An 18,926-nucleotide genomic window follows, 5' to 3' on the forward strand; every position below is an offset into this window, starting at 1 on the left:
GCGTGGGCTTTGTTACGCCATTGCCATTTGGTCACACTGCACTAGCCCCGAAATATTTTATTTAGCTTTGCAATCCTTAAATTAACAATTGATCAACTAAAGCCAGCGCCACGGCCTCGCGGGCAGTGAGCACAGCACAGCACGGCCCAAATCTGGACTCATGGCTGGAGGACGCGAAATGCTCCGGTCGGAAGGCAGCAAACATCAGAACGCCAAAGTAGAGCAACTGCAGCTGTAACTGTAACTGTTAACCCTGGACTGGGCGCGGGGGCGGGGTGGCAGTGGTGGTAGTGGACCACGAAGAGGAAGAGGAGAAGTGCTGGGGAAGAGGAAGAGCACATCTTGAGAACCGGAGGCAAACGAAATGGAGCCACCAGCTGCACCGGTTCCCCTACAGCCACTGGCAACATCTGCCGCATGCCTGGCGGACAGGAATCCAGTGGATCCCATTGCCGTCAGGCTGCAGCAGGAGGAGCAGGAAGAGGAAGATGACGAGGAGGAGGAGGAGGAGGACGATGATGATCCCAAAGAGGAGGAAGCCTTCTACGAGGCGCGCAACGGCAACGAAAGTGACGAGCTGGAACAGGCCTTCCAGAGTGCCCTCACCCTGACCAACGATGTCCAGGTGAGTGTCAGCGAAGTGGTGGAACAGGAACCGCCCTTGGCATCTGGAAATCAGGACGTCGCAGAGGAGGTGGAGCAGCAGCAGCAGCAGCTGGGGGCCTGCGCACTGGCCCAGCCCAGCGATGCCTGTAAGTTACTTGAGTCTAACAAGCGAGTACATCCACTCATCCTTCCCAGCTTCCCTTACAGCTTCGAAAGAAGAAAAGCCTGCAGGCTCAAAGGAGCACAGGGAACCGCGCCACCAGACCCTGCTGTCCACCAAATCTTGCGAGACACCGGCCAACAATGCCACGCTCTCACCGACCAACTCCTACAACGGCAGCATTGGCAGTGATGGCGGCAGCAGCGTGGGCGGTGGTGCGCGTCGCAAGTCCTGGACACTGTCGCCCCAAAGCGGTGGCTCCACGCCCCTAAGCGGAGCCAAGAAGAAGACCAAGGCGGGCGCGACGATCACAACGCTGTCCAATGCTAATGGAGATGGATTTAATCTGTGGGTGGCACGCGAATGTTTCGAAACAGTGCCTGCTGAAATGGTGGATACTCTGAGCATGGCTGAAGTGGACGAGGATGTGGATGAGGAGGAGGACGAGGAGGCGGCTGCCGTGGAGAGTCTTCTGGGAGCCGCTGCTGCTCTCCAGGCCAGTGCCCATGTGCAGCGCCGTCAGCAGCAACAGAAGCAACAGCAGCAGCAACATCATCATCAGCATCTTCGACAGCCCTCGCCACCACAACATCGCCCGCTGGAACGCTCTTGGCCGCCGCGAGCTGTTGGTCGGGATCTGAAGCTTCAGGGCGATGTCTTTCAGTTCGACATCCTGGACACGGATGAGCGACTGACCGAGGAAATGGCCCAGGGCAGTGGAAGTTCAAATAATTCACCCCTGGCCACGCCGCCAGTGCGATTTAAGCCGCTGCTGAAGAAGAAGATCGGACCCGATAGCTACATCAACACGATTAGCACACAAAAGGTGCCGGTCCACCAGAGCTATGAGTTCCCCACCTTTCCGAGTTCCTCGGCCGTTGGATCCTCGTCTTCGTCGCCAAATAGTTTGCAATTTCCGTATCTGCGCCAGCACCGTCCGCTCACCCGTGCCCTCTCCAATGGCAAGGCAAGTTCATCGGAGGAACAAGCGTCCCCGCGCCTTCTGCTTTCACCAAAGCGGCCGAGAAGTCCTCCGTCGGGCTGCTCCACGCGCAGTGCCTCTCCCTTGGATCTCAGCCTGAGTCCAGAGCAGCACTCGCCCACCAGAGGCAGAGGAGTGGGCGGAGCTCTGCTGGATGTGGTGCCGCCTGGAACTCCAACATTCCATGGCCAGCGACCGCAGCAGCGGCTGCTCAAACGCGTAGGCGGTGGTGCCGGAGCTGGTACTGCGGCTGGAGCAACCGGATCGCCTTTGGTATGTCCACCAACGCCCACTCACCATGCCCGGCGGCATGCCCGCCTCCAAGCCGTCACTGCCAACTCCAGCCTCGCCATCGGAGGAGCAATCCCAACGGATCCCCCATCCGCTTCTAGTCAATTGGATTACATCTACATGCAAGATGGTGGCCAAGAGCAGGGTCAGGAGCAGCCAGACGAGGTGGTGCACATAAGCAGCACCCGCCTGCCCTCCATTCCAGAACGCAGTGCAGCCGCAGCAGCGGCGGCGGCGGCGGCGGCAGCTGGCGCAGCTCTCATGGAACCAGGATCGGGTACGGTATCCGGGTCAAGTGGAGCTGGAGCCGCGGGAGAGCCACCACTGCCGCCCGCATGGGAGGCGCGAATGGACAGCCACGGACGCATCTTTTACATCGATCACACAACGCGAACAACCTCCTGGCAACGACCGGGAGCGGCGCCAAGTGGAGGACCAGCCGGCAGAGAGCAACACCATCGCCAGCAGCTGGATAGGCGGTATCAAAGCATCCGACGCACCATTACCAATGAGAGCAGAGCTGCGCAGCTCTACAATCTGCCAGCCTCTGCCAATAGTAATGCCAATTCCACTGCTCCAGTCGCTCCTCCACCCGCCACGGCTATACATCCCGCCATCCTGATGCTCTGCCGCCCGGATTTCTACTCCCTGCTGCACACCAACGAAGCTGCACTGGCCATCTATAATCGCAATGCCGCACTGAAGCACATGGTTATGCGCATTCGACGCGATCCGCAGTGCTTCCAGCGGTATCAGTACAACAAGGATCTGGTGGCGCTGGTTAACACATTCGCCCAGATGAGCAGGGAACTGCCCTCGTCCTGGGAGACCAAGCTGGATCAATCGGGCAAGCAGTTCTTCATTGACCACCAGCACCGTCGCACCTCGTTCATGGATCCTCGCCTACCCGTCGAGTGTCCTCGAGTGGTGCGTCATCGCCAGCAGCATCCGCAGCAGCAACAGTCAGGTGTGGGCTACTACTACCCAGATCTGGTGGATGGCAACTGCTTGTCCGCCACCAGTGGGCATATTAATGCCAGTCCGGCATCCTCGGTGTCCGGTGTGCCGCCCTTGCCTCCGCCAAGACCCTCATCGTCGTCCTCCTCCTCCAGAAGTAGCCATGGACATGGTCACAACTGCACCACAACGGCGGCCATCTCCTGTGCCCTCAACGCGGACCGTTCGGCGTACGGTGCCGCTGGAATGGCCGGTGCTGGAGCCACTGCAGCCGGGTACGAGGATGTGCCCATCGCCTACAACGAAAAGGTGCGTTTTGTCCGTATTCAAATGTAAAAGGCGGTTACCAACGTCCCAAATCTGTCGATTGTAGTCTCTAGAAAATCCATTGATTCCACATCTTTGTTTCCAGGTCATTGCCTTCCTGCGCCAGCCGAACATCCTGGAGATCCTGCGAGAGCGCCAGGGTCAGCACACCATGTCCCGCCAGCTGCGTGAGAAAATCAATATCCTGCGGGTGGAGGGTGTTCCCGCACTCGAGAGATTGGGCCATGACCTACAACTGACCATTTTGCTGAGGTGAGCAAGACGATTTCAAATCATATAGCTTAACATGTTACTTAACAAGAATATGGTTCGCATCCGGAGACTATAGATTATGTATATGTATAGATTGTGCCAACAGCCAGACAGACAGACAGACAGGTGGAAAGCCCTCGGAACTGGCGTGGTGCTAATGAACCCACTGCCATAAAGTCCCGCTCACATGACGCACCGGTGGCCGTCAGCCAATGGCTCCACCTGCACTTGACGAAGGTCCCACGGCCAGGCCGAATCCACCTGGCCTGAAATTGCATTGCTGCGTCATATTTTCTTGGCTCGAATGGAGTGTTAATGTTTTGTGTTTTGGCTTCGGCTTCGGCTTTGATTTGTTGATTTGTAGCTTGGTTCTGTTGGCTTCAATCGATTTTGGCGGCGGTCCTGCATGAGTGCGCCGCATATGAGTGCCGCCAGTGGGTTTAATTGTTTTTGAAAACCGTGTCGAAGGTCGCTGGCCAATTTTCCAAAACCAAACGCCAAACGCGTGCAACAAAGCAAACGAACTAAGCCACCTACCCGCGGCAAGGCTAGCACTTTAACATCGTCTTGGCTTCTAATCTCATTGCTTATTGTCTAATTGAGCGTGTTTCTTCCAACACACAAGACTATAAACATATATAGATATGTATGTACATTTACCACAAATATTGAGGAACTGCAGCCCGCCAATTGCCCGGCATCCAATCCACATGCACATTGCGCTGACCTTAATCTTAATCCCAATCTCGGCGGCAGCAAAATGGAAATCGTAGTCGAGAGATTAAGTTGCTGGCGCTCAAGCTCCAAAACTGTCGATTACTCCATGCTGGCCATGCTGGCCACCAACAATTCTGATTCCCATTGCGATTGAGCCATTTAATTGCATTTCAATTAGCCAAATTGTCGCGCTTCATTGGAAAACGAGTCGTGGGAGTTTTTAGTATGAATTTGGACTTTTGCGAGGGCAACTTCTATGCACATCTGGTTAATAAAGTCCTGATAATCATGTAAATGCTAAAGAATCCTGCGGCACTTTGGCACGAGCTTGGCATCTCGGGCTTAAAAGGTTCAATAGCTTCAATTATGAACTTTTGTGAAGATCAGGGTCAGCAGTCCCTTTAGTAAAAAGTCGTAGCTTAGCTAACCACAATTTGATTTTTTATGAGTGCCCTACAATTAATCCGCTTGAAACAAGGAAGTGCACTTATAGTACTTTAAAATGTATTTAAATATGTTTCTACCCCATTAATTAGTTAAACACGTTTGCAAAAACGAAACTAGTGAGCTTATTAGTTAGTTAATTTAAAGCATATTGTATTGTTAGTTAATTTAAAGCATATTGTATTGCAACGAGTGACACTAAATGATCTTGTTTGCGAAAGTATTTACACAACTTAAAGCAACCTCTCGGAAATCGGGGAAACACACGTGTGTGTAGCAACCTATGAATGCACCACTCCGCTTGCCAGCGGACTGAGATCAGATCCGCAGCCTCAGACAATCTGCACTTGGCCATTAGTCATCCGTCCTCCAAGTGGCGATGAGGCAACACCACCCGCTTTTCCACCTCCCACTTTTCCAAGTCGCTGGGCAATTAATATGGCTCACTAAGAGTCAACAAATACACGCGTTAAGTTATCTACAGATTTCGCCAGTTGGTTAAATGGTTTTGGCGTTGAACTATAAATAGCTGAATGGCTTAAAAGAATCCATATTTATATATAGGGTATATATTTATTGAGCGATCTTGGGGCCACGCCTCCTTTTCGCCGGCAGGCCAACGCCCCAAAGGCTCGGCAGCAGCTGCCCCATAAATTCCGCACCCGCCCCACTAATCCGCTAATGCCCCTCGCCCCGGGTCGCAATTTAACCCAATTCCAAATCAAGCATAATTTATTGCATATATGTGTATATAGCAACTCCAATTCGAATTTCGAGTCCCGTCCAATCGATCGTCTTTAGGGTTTTTCTTTTGTTTTTTTTTTTTTGCTTTAAAGCGGGGGTGTGGCAGTGTCGTCATCTTCATCAGCTAGTTCTATTATCATTATCATTATCAGCGTTGAACTTCGTCGCCGTCGGCGAGGCATTGACAAGTTTGCAGTTGGCCTTTCAGTTGCTCTTCCTAGGGGTACATCTAGTTTTCTTAGCGAAATAGATGGATGTTATCAAGGATTTCACACCAAAGAAATAGTTTTAGTTAAAGTTAAAGAAAGTTAAAGTAGATGTGCTTTGGTGAAGTAGGTCAAGAACTGCTTCATCTTATATACAAATAATAGTATTAAAATTATAAATATGAACTATTTGAATATAGAAAGGGTATTGGAATGTGCGTATACCATTGGCAAAGCAGGAAGTTGGCGCTGGAGTTGGGTTAACTGCTGTTTGCCGTTCAAATTTGACCCGTAGAAGGGAACATTCGCTTTTTTTTCCCCAGTTGTTCGCCGCTTGTTTACAGTTCATTGGGCTTTTGGGGGGCGGCTGTGCTGCGCATGCGTGCAGTGCGATTGGGACATGGGATCATCGAGGCATTGAGGCATTGGAGCATTGTAGCATTGTAGCATTGGAGCATTGTAGCATTGGAGCATTGAGGCAGTGGATACATGGATACATTGGGGCAGGCAGTCATGGAGACACACTCAAACAGTGGCCGGCGTCTGTTTGCGGTTTGTAGTGGCTTCCGTTTTGGGGCGTGCTAAATGCAGGGCGTGGCAGTTCGAAATCTTCACAAGTACGCTTGTAGTTTCGGTTGGAAACGGAGTGTGGCAGTGGCTGGGGAAGTGGTAGTGGAAGTGGAAGTGGGAGTGGTTGTCGCGGTGGAGTGATGAGCGGACAATTATAACCATGACCAACGCCACACACTCACCCATCCACATGCCATGGATTGCGATGGGCATTGGGAATGGGAATGGGTATGTGAATGGGAATACGAATGGGCATGGGTATTGGGATGGCGATGGGGATGGGGCTGTCGTCGATCGTTTGAAGTGCACTCCTCGTGGGGGTGACTCAATCGCAATCGCAAACCCAAAGCCGAACCCGAACCCGAATCCGAACCCGAATCCGAAATCGTAGTCATGCCGGCAACAGCTGACTGGCGGTACAGTGGAGCCAAGCTTTAGGGATTTTAAATAAATTCTAATATAATAATAATGATGTTATAATTATTAAGAACATCCAAATACTTACTTTGTTAAGTATTTTTAAGAAGCATTATATTTCTAAACTAGAAAGTTGAATTAGAAATTCTCTTTAGATGCTCCGCCTTATTAGAAGCTTAAAATGCCAAAAGAAATAAGGAAATATTCCTTATAAGTTGTAAATAATTTCTGTCCACTTTTGAGCAACCCCCTGATCTGCAACCCCCCGATTCCTGACACCCCAATTCGTGACCACTGTGCCGTCGTTGCCGCTTGGAGTTCGTCGGCGGATTCTGCTGGCTCTTTTCATTTGGAGCATTTGAAGCATTTGAAGCATTTGAAGCGGCGCTGCACTGCACCAAAAGCAAAAGCCAAAAACCAAAAGCCAAAAACCAAATACCAAAAAAAAGAGCAGCAAACAGAACTCCAGCGGTACGAGGCGATACGAAAAGAGCCGATCGAAAACAAAAAGCAGCGAGTAATTAAATAATTTCCTTAGCCGCTTAAATTGAATCGAAACGAAATGAAATTCATATTTATCGGCTGGGCGGCCAGACAAACGCCAGCATTCTGCATTCGTCGGTCATTGGGGTAGCATGCTACATGCTACTTGCTATAAGCTACTTGCTACTAGCTACTTGCTACTTGCTATTAGCTATAATCCATTAAAGAATCCGCGAAGATATATTCTTTATTGTGCATAACAACTTTATATTTGTGATATACGTTTTTCGGTGACTTTAGTTTTGTTTATCGGCGACTCCGCCGGCTTCGTTCCGTTCGTTTGGACGCCGCTGCCGCTTCTACCGCTTCTGCCGCTTCTGCCGCCTCTACCGCTTCTGCCGCCTCCGTTGCGACTTCGTTCCGTTCGTCGGATAGTGAGCTTCTATCACCAGAAGCATTTCAACAGCCGGAGCGTGAGCACACATTCTACCGTTTCCACTGTTTCTGTGTCTGTGTGTTTTTGTTTTTTTTTTCGTTTGAACCGCTTGATAACCGATACTACCCGATACGCAACCGTTTCGCGCCTTCTTTTTAACGTCTCGACCAGCGGAATATCCTAACGGCACGCAGTGTTCTCAGTGATGGTTAACTATTTGGTGCTCAAGGCTTTGGGCGCACAACAAAATGGGCTTTCTATCGAAGGCTGCCTACATCGTGTGGGCCGTGTAAGTAGATCAATTGCTAATCGAACCAATTGCCTTCTGGTAAATCCCCCTTTTGGCAAGGGCTAAGTTACCACCTTGCACTCGTTTAGTCATCGTCTGGGTGTGAAGTACCCTGCAAGTTTTAGGTACTTTTTCTTAGTTGAGTTTTGAAAAAACAATGCAAGGAATGCCAAAAATATGTTCTTCATATGAGCAGCATAAATATGTTTTCCTAAAATATTTGATGGGTTATCGGTAAGCAAGAGAAGAAATAGATGGAAAATTAACAGGATGAAGGATATCAGTAAAGTTCATCACGATTTGTAGCTAGAAGACTAGCAGTTACTATATCTTATTCATATTTATTAGTTAGCCACCCTGTTCACCATATTTCTTACACTTAAATGGGTATTTGAAATGGGAGTGATTTAAGCACATCACCCAACTGATGAATGACTGAACTAAAGTATTATTTGCTATTTCGCCACATTCGATATCTTGTTTTTGAGTCATCCAAGAAGTGTTTACTCATCTATTGCCCAGTCTCCCGTTTCCCATGCACTTCCCAGCACAAAAAAGCGCTACAAAAATGCAGCGCATGCAAAACGAGATCACATCCTGTCCATCCGATTCTGTTGCATCCGATTCTGTTTACCATTCCGCGCCGCCGACTGGTCACTTTTCTATCCGCGGCAAAGATCTCCGGTTCCATGCGACGGCTCCCATTCCATTCCCACGTTACAGCATTACGATCTGTATGGCACTCCGGTTGCCTTTGGTTGCAGGAATGCTGCGGAATGCCAAGTAAACAGTTCGCACAAATAATTATGAGTAATTTATGATGCCTCTATTATTCCCAGTGTCCAATTGCAGATGTTATGTGCTCCATGTGAGACCCAAAACCAATACCAAAACCGAAACCTCAAGGATATGCTGCGCTCCACTCAAGTGGTTTGTTTATATATTGAACAATTACTTGGATCAGTTGGGCACTTGGTTTATAGCTTATCTGGCATAGAATTTACAAACTTGCGCGTTGATCAATCGCCAAGTGGCGGAGTGTTGTAATTTTAATTATTTTCGGATTAGATTTCGAATGTGCCGAACTTTTATTACTTACTCGCCTCTTAAATCTGAATTTCAAATACATATCAAATACTAACTTTGTGGTCTAACTCTTTAGTCTGAAATTGAAACCATGCAACCCCGAAAACTTAACCATAATCAAAAACACACACGAAAAAAAACGCCAAATGGGTTAAGGCTCCATTATCGCCAGCGGTCTTATCAGCTTATCGTGTTATCGGTGGCACCCCCTTCCTGCTGCTCCCCAAATGCACCAGGTGCTGCAGTTTGGGCACGAAATGTGCTGGGACTCCAAATCAGTTGGCCGTTTGCTTCAGTTCGACTGGGAATCGATATACGCCGAAGTATTCGTTTGTGATTTCGGTGATATTCATATATATTCATTTTTTTTGTCGGTGTTTTGACTGTTTTTGTGGATTTAGTGTGCTGCTAATTGAGAATCCATTTCGGATTTACAACCCAGCAAATGGGTCTCTTTTCCAAGTTCGTCTACACCTTCCACATGTGGGAGAAGTACGTGAGTCGCCACAGATTCTGCATTCTTGCCGATCTTTATAATAATATTAATGTTTATATGTTCGCTACTACTGAGACGCCAGCGACCAGCATAAAAGCACTTCCCTTTCATATCATATTTCATATGAGCGACGCGGCGGCGGCAATTTCGAATATTTAGCGAATAATTTGTGAAGTTGTCGCCTGGCATAATGTGATAATGTGGGTGAAGTGGGAGTGGTGCAGCATTCGTAAATTGGGTATTAAATATGCAGCGGGCAAGTCTACTGCCTGATAATAGAGTGGAAAGTGAAGTGGGAGCTGTAGTTTATATACATATAATATATATGTTTGGAGAGCTTCTTCCCGCATAAAGCGAATTATTTTTGCAGACGTCGGACGATTTTCAAACGAACAACCCATAAAATGGTTTTAATTCGGAGCGAGCATAACTAAATAGAAATCCACAACTGACTTAAGATTTAGTTTTGGGCTATGATATAGCTAGCAAAAGAACCTCAAAGAAAAGGAGCTTTTCTTTAGATAATGACTTATGACTTTATCAAAGGCAATCCCCCTCAGCATTTCCGCACTTTTGTGGACTTTCTTTGGAGGCCAAGTCATTGACCGGCTGTCCGGTTGCGATTGCATCAAGTGTTGATAAATATTACTACGTACCAGCCACGCCCCCTAGACCACAACGCCCCCGCATATACATATATATTATATATGTATCTCAGTGTCCACACACAATGGCGTTATACCATGCATATTATGTGTGTGTGATTCTTTGTTTGGGTGAGAAGTGGGTGTCACCATACAAGCATTTGTATTTGCGTCGAAATTTGAAAATGTTATTTTAATTTGCGTTAATAGCAGCTTCCTGTTGTTCCAATAATTTTGCAAGAATTTCAATCAATTTGTGTGTAATTTGACACGGCATGTGTACCAGTACAGTACAACCCCAATTAATTGATCCGTTTCCACTTCCAAAACGCCAAATTGCCAAACTGACAAACTGCCAAAATGTATTGCTAATGAGCGCAGAAAAATGGGGTAGCTTCAATTGGGGAATTAGTCACTTCCGAGCGGGCGATAATTGCAGCCAAAACTGTTGTCACTTTTTACTATCCGCTCGATCCCAGGCAATCTAAACCGATCCGATCCCCTGAAAATATATAAATATAGATAGATAGATATATATATTTATATATAGCGACTAGCCGCAAGTGCGGTTGACCGCCATAATTTGCGTTATTAATTGGCCAATTTTCAATTTCAAGTTGAAGGCCGGCGGAGCAAAAGCAAAAGGCGCAACCAAATAGCAATTTAAATTATGGATTAACTACTTAGAATCGGAATAGTTCATATTCGATTGGGCTAAACGAACTAATAAACTAAAAATCATAAAAAAAAAAATCAAAAAAAAAAAGGGGAAGGAAAAGTTTGTTCTGACTTTTGGGCGAAGGTCGCCTTTGACCTAATCGATTGCATTGATTGAAAATCGAGCGATTCTTCCGCCTGGCGGTGAGAAAACTTTGACGGTCTTTTTTTTTTTGTAGACTTGTAGACGGGCGTGGGCGTGGCCATGCAGGGGCGGAAGAAAGAATCGCTCGCGCTTCAACAATGTATGCAATGTACGCATATTAATGCCCATGACAAATCACTTGCCCTGCTGACCTCTTCATCTTCTCATCTGTGGTCTGATTTCATCATTTCATCAGCGCTGAATTCAATGCAAATGGGTCGACACCAGCATCGCAATCTATATCTACATATGTGTCGTCGAGTGACGTATCAGCCAGCTGCAATCGCATGATTTTTAGCCTGAACAAGTGTTTATAGTTGCATATGCTAAGTTGCAAATGTTGTCATCATTTTGGAGATCAATTAGTTCTTGAATTTTAATTGATTGTAATTTAATAGTTTTCTTCATTGAGTTGTTGAAAATTTGGTACGCCAATATCGAAAACTTAAAGTTGTTAGTTGAGAATTTATGATTGCAAATTCAGCGAGAGATATTTTTTCAAATATTCTAATGTTCCAAGATTTTCTCCCAGTTATCGCTTATAGTCAAGTGCCAAGTGCAAAGCGCATTTATCTCCCTAATCCGCTATCAACGCACATTCCATATGCGGATTGGCGTCCTTTCCGGGCTGTCGGATGTGCTGGTGCTCTGCCGCGTGGGCCAATCAATTGCCGGATTAGCCATGAGCCATCAATAGCACCGCCAGTGGCCAATGAAGCGAAAGTGACGCCACCGATAGCCGTAGATTTATGACCAATACCCGAGGAGTTTAATCGCTTTGTGCGACGAGTACAACTAATTTGACTTTCTATCTTTTTTTACACAGCCTGTTCGAGCAGGAGATCATGAGCTATGTTCCTATTGAAGAGCGCAGTCCGCAGGGATCACCGGTGCCGAGCTCCCGGATGCCACAGCGGGCGCCGCCACCATTCCGCCGGGATTTCGAGGCCAAGCTGCGCAGTTTCTACCGCAAACTGGAGTCCAAGGGCTATGGACAGGGACCTCACAAGCTTAAGTAAGTAACGCATTACAAACTTACTAACTTGGCTAAGCAATACCATCATTTTGTAGACTGCACATCCGTCGCAGCCATTTGCTGGAGGACGCCTTCCGGCGCATCATGTCCGCGAACAAGAAGGACCTGCAACGCGGCCGTCTCGCCGTGCTGTGGGACACGGAGGAGGGCCTGGACTACGGCGGACCCTCTCGCGAGTTCTTCTTCCTGCTCTCCCGCGAGCTGTTCAATCCGTACTACGGACTGTTCGAGTACTCCGCCAACGACACGTACACGGTGCAGGTGTCGCCGCTGTCGGCGTTCGTGGACAACTGCCACGATTGGTTCCGCTTTAGCGGACGTGTTTTGGGTTTGGCGCTGGTCCATCAGTATCTACTGGACGCTTTCTTTACGCGACCCTTTTACAAGGCGCTGCTGCGTCTGCCTGTGGCGCTCAGTGACTTGGAGTCGCTGGACAATGAGTTCCATCAGTCGCTGCAGTGGATACGCGACAATGACATCGGCACCGGCGTGGATCTCGGCCTAACGTTCTGCGTCACAGAGGAGCTGCTGGGCCGTGTGGTGGAGCGGGAATTGAAGCCGGGCGGCAAGAACATCATCGTCAACGAGAAGAACAAAAAGGAGTACTTGGAGCGCATGATTAAGTGGCGTTTGGAGCGCGGCGTTCAGGAGCAAACTGAATCGCTGGTGCGCGGCTTTTACGAGGTGGTCGATTCGCGGCTCGTTTCCGTCTTCGATGCACGGGAATTAGAGCTGGTTATTGCCGGCACGGCGGAAATCGACACAAACGATTGGCGCCTGAACACGGAGTATCGTTCCGGCTACCACGATAACCACCAGGTGATCGTGTGGTTCTGGCAGGTCATCGAGCGCTTTAGCAACGAGCAGCGCCTGCGTCTCCTTCAGTTCGTGACTGGCACCTCGAGCATTCCGTACGAAGGCTTCTCCGCACTGCGCGGTTCGACTGGACCACGGCGCTTCTGCATCGAGAAGTGGGGCAAGCCCAACGCACTGCCCCGTGCCCACACCTGCTTCAATCGGCTGGACTTGCCGCCCTATCCAACGCCCGAGCTGCTGTACGAGAAGCTGCTGCTGGCCGTCGAGGAGACGAACACGTTCGGCATCGAGTAGGCACGTGATATTGCACCTCAGCCTCACTTTGTTGCACCCACACAGACACACACACACACACAAAAACAAACACACCCCGAAACGCTTTATTTCGATTTTAGAAGTTTTTATAACTTGCCTAAGTCTAGAAATTCGCGGGCTTTGCAGAAATCCTAGGGTTTTGAATGCCACTAGTTGGAGTCTTTAAAGAATAACAATGAAGTCTTTGTAAAACCAATAGTTTTGAAGTTACATTCCCTTTTTTTGAAGTCTAAACATTAATTGAAACTATTATTTAGTTTCAGATTATAATTCTTAAAATTATAACTTGTTACGAATAGATTTAGGTAAACGAAACTTGATGCATAATTCGTAATCTTAGATATTTCTAGGCGCCTACATACTATTCAAATCTACTGGGATTTCTGCAACACTCAGGATTGTACTGTAGTTATTTATATACGTAGGTTTACCCGTCCCCCCAAAAAGAACAAAATTGAAAAGAAAAGCAAAGAAAAGCCTAGCCATAGACAGACTTGCTACTTTAGGCATGGCATCCCACTAGTTCGTAGACAATTTGCCTTCGCCTTCGTTTGCCGTTCATTGAATGGAAGTTACCTCAAGAGCAAAACGGCTTGCCAGCGCCGCCAGTCATTAGTTCTAAGATCTACACGACCCCGGATAGCTTCTAAGCCTTAGTATCCTTCGCTTGACTCTGCCTGATTTACACTCGAAACGATGCCAACTGCCTCTAGAGAAATTTACGACGCGTAAGCGCTGCTCCAGATTTAGATCCAGTTTCAGATCCAGATGCAGTTCAGCAGTTCCCAAAGAAAGAGAGCAGAGCAACTCTACGCCAATACTTAACTAGCTTATAATGTTGTCTTAGCCTAAACTCGAATTCAAACTCAAATTTGAACACTCCCTAGATGTGTGCATTCCAGATAAGCGTATTGTGGATGTCAGTTATTATAACATATATAGATATATATATATATATATTTACCCCTCTCCTTTTACCCAAAAACTATGTAAATTATTTTTGAATTTACAATCCTCTTAACAACCAACCGGCCGTGTAGAAGCTTCCGTGTGCATCCTCGCCAGCCACTTGACCAAATCTCTGGCCAGGACAGGCTGCACATGGCAGCTCCGATCGGGTTTATATATATACAAAACTTGGCTGCTGTTTTGCCAACGATTACGAATTGGTCCAGTGCGTTGCTTCGGCTTTATTGGTTCTTTCGGCGCATATAATTAACGATAATATGAATTATATTTAACGAAAACATACAACAAATTCCAAACGTAGCTAAATAATTGAATACCAAAAGCAAGAGCAAAAAAACAAAAACGAAAAAACAAAAAACAAATTTTTATGATTAGTATTTATCGAATGCGAGAACGAAACGAAAATATAACTAAATGGTGATTTGTTTACATGTATTTTTGGCATTAGTTAATACGGAAAGCAACGGAGATGGAGAGAGACAGAGCTAAAGGCAGTGAAAGAGACAGAGAAAGAAGAGAATGTAACGCTTTTTGAACTACTTATTGATAATTGAAGATTGTTTTAATGAACTATTAATGTGCGTGTATTTATGAACAAATTAACTATAATTATAACTAAATAAATGTGAGCCTTTTACTTCAAAAGCAAAACTTTGATCGTGTCAATTATTCATAAAATGCAGACTCAACGATACCACTTTGTGGGGAATTTGGGTATTTGATCCTGGAAAAAAATGATAATCACCACAAACAAACCCTTCTAAATGAAACCAAGAGTATTCCGTTTTCTATATATATTTTATCCACAATTTTCATTTGTTACTTATTATTTGCTTTTTTAACTGCAAAATGCATTTCGCTTTTACATCAAGTTGTATTTTGGTTTCTTGCTTCTTTTTTTCTGAAATGATAACACATATGTATATGTCCTTAAATATTATGCGACCATTTCTCTAGGCTAAGATTTCCATGTTTCGGGTGTGGATCGTGGATCTTGGACTGGTTTGCCGGACGCGCGTCCTGCCGCGTGTATGTACAGTGTCTCCCTGTGGGTTTTCAGCTGGATTGGGGCAGATAGGTGTATTAAGTGGAGGCTAGTGGTCTTCCGGTTGGTTAGTGGTGGTAGCTTATCCAAGTGCGACAAATGCGAGTATTCAATATGCGGGGAGTAGCTGCTGCTAGTGGATAGATTTAGTCAAGAGTTGGTTAAGGGTGGGCTGGATCGATCGATCGATCGATCGATCGATCGATCGGATCGATTATCTGGTGAATGGTTGTTTGTTTTTGGTTTTTTCTCCTTTTTTTTTTCATTGTTTTGATTTTTTGGTGCATGTTGTGCGCTGCAAAGCTTTCTGAAAGCAATCGTGACACATGCAACATTTTGCGTACTCGTACTAAGTAATTTGCTTTACACTTCGTTTGAACGGAAAACAAAGGCTTGTGACTCTAGCTAATTTTACATTACACTTGAAGAAATTTTGCTAATTTTCATACATGTGTTATTTTATAGATATATATATATATATATTTGGTTTTTTTTTAAATAAATTCTTTCCTTCACTGCAAGCCTGGAGACTACAAAAAATATTTATAGTTATCATCGCGGCTTTACTTTGCGTCTTCTCAATTTGGTTTTGGATTATATGCAGTTTGATCCGAGTGTCAAGCATTATAAAAATAGAGCATCCATCGATCTGATCTGGGAGGTGAGTACTATTCATCATGCAATCTGGTAAGGTTTTTAGTTTTTAGTTTTTATGATATTTTGGTTTTTTGTTTCTTGTTCTTTGTTTCGCTAGGAAAAGGCCATTGAAAGAATTGAAAATGGTTCTGTTCTGTTCTGTTAGGTTCTGCGATTAAATATTATTGGAGTGTATGACTTCAGTGGTCTGACTGGCTGTGCGAGGAGAATCTGTGGCTCCAATTTCGACTTGCATCTTCCATTCTCGGGGTTTGATCACAGCTTTTACAATTCTAATGATATACATATGTACGTGTGAGTGGTAGATTGTGTATGGGTTGTGTGTGTTTGGAGCACAGTGCGGTCAACTTTTGTATTCGCACCGAAAATACTATATACGAGTATGTATCTAGTAGGTATATATACATGCATATAAACATGATGAGACAAAAAAAAACGTACATATTTATCTTATTTTTGTTTGCAGATGTGTTGCAGTATATGCACCTAATTTCTTTTTATATGTAAATATTTATAATACTTTCGCAAAGATGCACGAAGAAAATGCATTCTGACCGACATTACATACACATAATTACACTTAAGAGTTCGTTAATTTCTTTTGTTTTTATATTTGTTTTAATTTTCAGTTTACTTCTGCTCGAGAAAGCTGCCATTCTTGACTTGATTCATAATTTAATATAGATCATCTTGTTATTTTAAAAAAGTAATACAAAATATGTTTGGTTTTCCTTCATTTATTTTCATTACGATTATTATTCCGTTTTAGATTCGCTTGGCATATATATATATATATGAAAAATGTAGGTAAGAAGGCATGTTAGATATATGTTTCTTATTCATTTTTCTTTAATACTCGCTTTCTGCGCTTTTAACTATTTACGTTTAGTTGGTAAAATAATTTTTAGTAAAATTCACTACGACTCTCTGCACGACACACTTAATTACGCTCTATATATAAATATTCGTAAAGAATTAGAAAAAAAAAATATGTAAAAACAAAACAAAAATTACACATTTAACAGCTTAGGGAGCGAAGAGAGCTTTATGGGGTGGGGGTTTTCGGGCATCAGAATCGGTCACATCCGGAGGAGATGCGGCCAGATGAGGCTGGGCTGGCGAAGATGTATCTCTCTTCCTTCCTTTTGGGCTATTTTTCGTATGCAACAACATTGAACAGTGCTTAAATGTGATTTCTTCTGGTATTTTTGTATAATCGTTATACGTATTCCATAATCCTATATGCGGTACGTAGATCTAGGCATATGCTATAAATTTTATGTAACTAGTTGGCTGCTGTGCCGCTGATGCTGCCGCTCCTGTTGCTCCTCCAGCTTCAGCTGCATAGTTGCTTTTAGGAAATTCGCAGCCCGCTGCACCTTGATTACTTGGTTAAGATGGGGGGAAAATGCACAAAAATTTGTCCGCTTCTCGGGTCCGCCTACGATATCGACTGTTCGCCGGACGGTTTGTTTGGTTTTGCTCGCCTGGAGTGGCCTCCAGTCCCGTTTATCCTTGTCCTTTTCCTCGTCCTTATCCTTATCCTCATCCTTTATGCCTTCGTTGTACTCCGTACTTTATCGGACTCTAGTTAACTTTGTCATGGTTAAACACTCTTCGCTGTTAATTTCGGTTTTTGCTTTTGTTTAGCCTTTTGTTTGTTTGCTAATGCCGCTGGTTTTGTTTTTGTTTCTTTATTTTTAGCTATTTGTTTTTCATTTACTTTAAATTTAATTTAAATAATGTTTATATATAGATGTTTTTGCTATACAACTATAGCTTGGTATGTAATAATATTTAAAAAAAAAATAATAGATTAACGTAAATTGTTTACTCTACTCTCTACAATTTCATCTCTTTCCCTCGTCCGTGTCTCGGAATTTATCTGTGCTTCCCATCGTTTCTCTCGTATCATATATATCATATTATATCATATCAGGACGAACATCTAGTCGAAGAAAGTTACAACTCCAATTTGCAATGGTAAAACATAAAATTATTCTGTATACAAGTTGTTTCCCCGTCCGCTTTCCGGTCCAAAGACTATGTTGGTGGTGGTAGCCTACTCCGAGTCCGGTTCACGTTCATCGAAGCCAGCCAAATCCACCGTCTGCAGCATTCCACGCGAATATGCGTATTCGATGAGTGCCAGGTGACAGAACACATACTGATCGGGCATCTGAATGGAGTAGGCTCGCTGCGATCGTATCTTCTCAACGGTGCCGCGTATGTCCGCCGTGCCCACGTCCTCCAGGCGCGATATGCAAATGTCCAGGGTGATGAATGTACCTGCGTGAAGAAGTTCGGTCAGTAAATCTGACGGCGATTGTCTACAATGTCAACGACTCACCTGTGCGTCCAATGCCTGCACTGCAGTGCACCACAATGGGCGGTCCACGTGGATGACCCGCCCAGGTGTCGCCCAGTCCTTGGACGAGCTGCGCCTGCTTCTCACGCACCTTCTGCAGGAAGTTCAGCATGGCCATGGCCGAGCTGGGCACACCATAGTCCGGCCAGCTGGTGAACTGCCAATGTGAGACATTGCGAACTTCGTCAGTCTGTTGGCGAAATGACACAGTGATTAGATTATAATATACGCTATTGTTGCCTTATTTAGAGAGCTTCACCTTTATGTTTCTCAATTCTAACGAGGCAACCATATAGTCCTCGTTGCACTCAACGCTAATTGTTCGCACATGGTAGTCGCCAAACTCTAAGGAACTTTCTTCAGTCGGCTCCCAGTACTGGCCGCATTTCACGCGTCCGCGCTCCATCACGCGCGTCGTCATCACTATAACTAAACAATGTTGCTCCCAGATCATGCGCCAAAAGTCCTGGGATGTCTTTGGTAATGGACCTGCAAAAGTAAACTCCATTAGCTTACAGTTCAAACATATGATTAAGTGTATGCCATCGCTCACCTTGAGTTGAAATATAGGCATTCTTTTGTTTGTAGCCATCGACGAAATTCGCATTTATATAATCCGACGGCTCGTCGCCGTCTTCGTTTGCCAGCACCACTCGACTGTGATCGTAGCAGAGGACGTCTGTGTAGCGATTCTTGGTCAGATTGGCACGCATTCTGCAAGGATGTGGAAAAATAAATTAGCTGAGATCTG

General features: G+C 45.6%; 2 protein-coding genes across 7 annotated transcripts in view; one reads left to right on the top strand and one right to left on the bottom strand.

Moving 5' to 3' along the window:
• Nucleotides 1–27: 27 nt before the first annotated feature.
• On the top strand, nucleotides 28–14,091 carry LOC120455217 (E3 ubiquitin-protein ligase HECW2). Of its 3 annotated transcripts, none has more exons than XM_039641182.1 (5): nucleotides 28–752; nucleotides 802–3,305; nucleotides 3,409–3,575; nucleotides 11,796–11,984; nucleotides 12,041–14,091. In XM_039641182.1, the coding sequence occupies exons 1-5, from the start codon at nucleotides 365–367 to the stop codon at nucleotides 13,113–13,115; spliced, it is 4,323 nt and encodes a 1,440-aa protein (XP_039497116.1). In that variant the 5' UTR covers nucleotides 28–364; the 3' UTR covers nucleotides 13,116–14,091. The 3 variants fall into 3 exon arrangements, with proteins under 3 accessions (XP_039497116.1, XP_039497117.1, XP_039497118.1); XM_039641183.1 differs by having other exon boundaries at nucleotides 814–3,305; XM_039641184.2 differs by lacking the exons at nucleotides 28–752; nucleotides 802–3,305; nucleotides 3,409–3,575 and adding an exon at nucleotides 7,588–7,881.
• Nucleotides 14,092–17,485: 3,394 nt separating this feature from the next.
• LOC120455219 (tyrosine-protein phosphatase non-receptor type 9) overlaps nucleotides 17,486–18,926 on the bottom strand; it is a 30,890-nt gene continuing 29,449 nt past the window's right edge. For all 4 annotated transcript variants that reach the window (XM_039641186.2, XM_039641185.2, XM_039641187.2 and 1 more), the window contains 4 exons: nucleotides 18,729–18,889; nucleotides 18,435–18,664; nucleotides 18,158–18,365; nucleotides 17,486–18,096 (listed from right to left, as the gene is read on the bottom strand). In XM_039641186.2, the coding sequence (XP_039497120.1) occupies nucleotides 17,870–18,096; nucleotides 18,158–18,365; nucleotides 18,435–18,664; nucleotides 18,729–18,889 (826 nt within the window). In that variant the 3' untranslated portion in view covers nucleotides 17,486–17,869. The remainder of the gene's footprint in view (nucleotides 18,097–18,157; nucleotides 18,366–18,434; nucleotides 18,665–18,728; nucleotides 18,890–18,926) is intronic.

The sequence above is a fragment of the Drosophila santomea genome, chromosome X (assembly GCF_016746245.2).
Source record: "Drosophila santomea strain STO CAGO 1482 chromosome X, Prin_Dsan_1.1, whole genome shotgun sequence".
Taxonomy (NCBI): Eukaryota; Metazoa; Arthropoda; class Insecta; order Diptera; family Drosophilidae; genus Drosophila; species Drosophila santomea.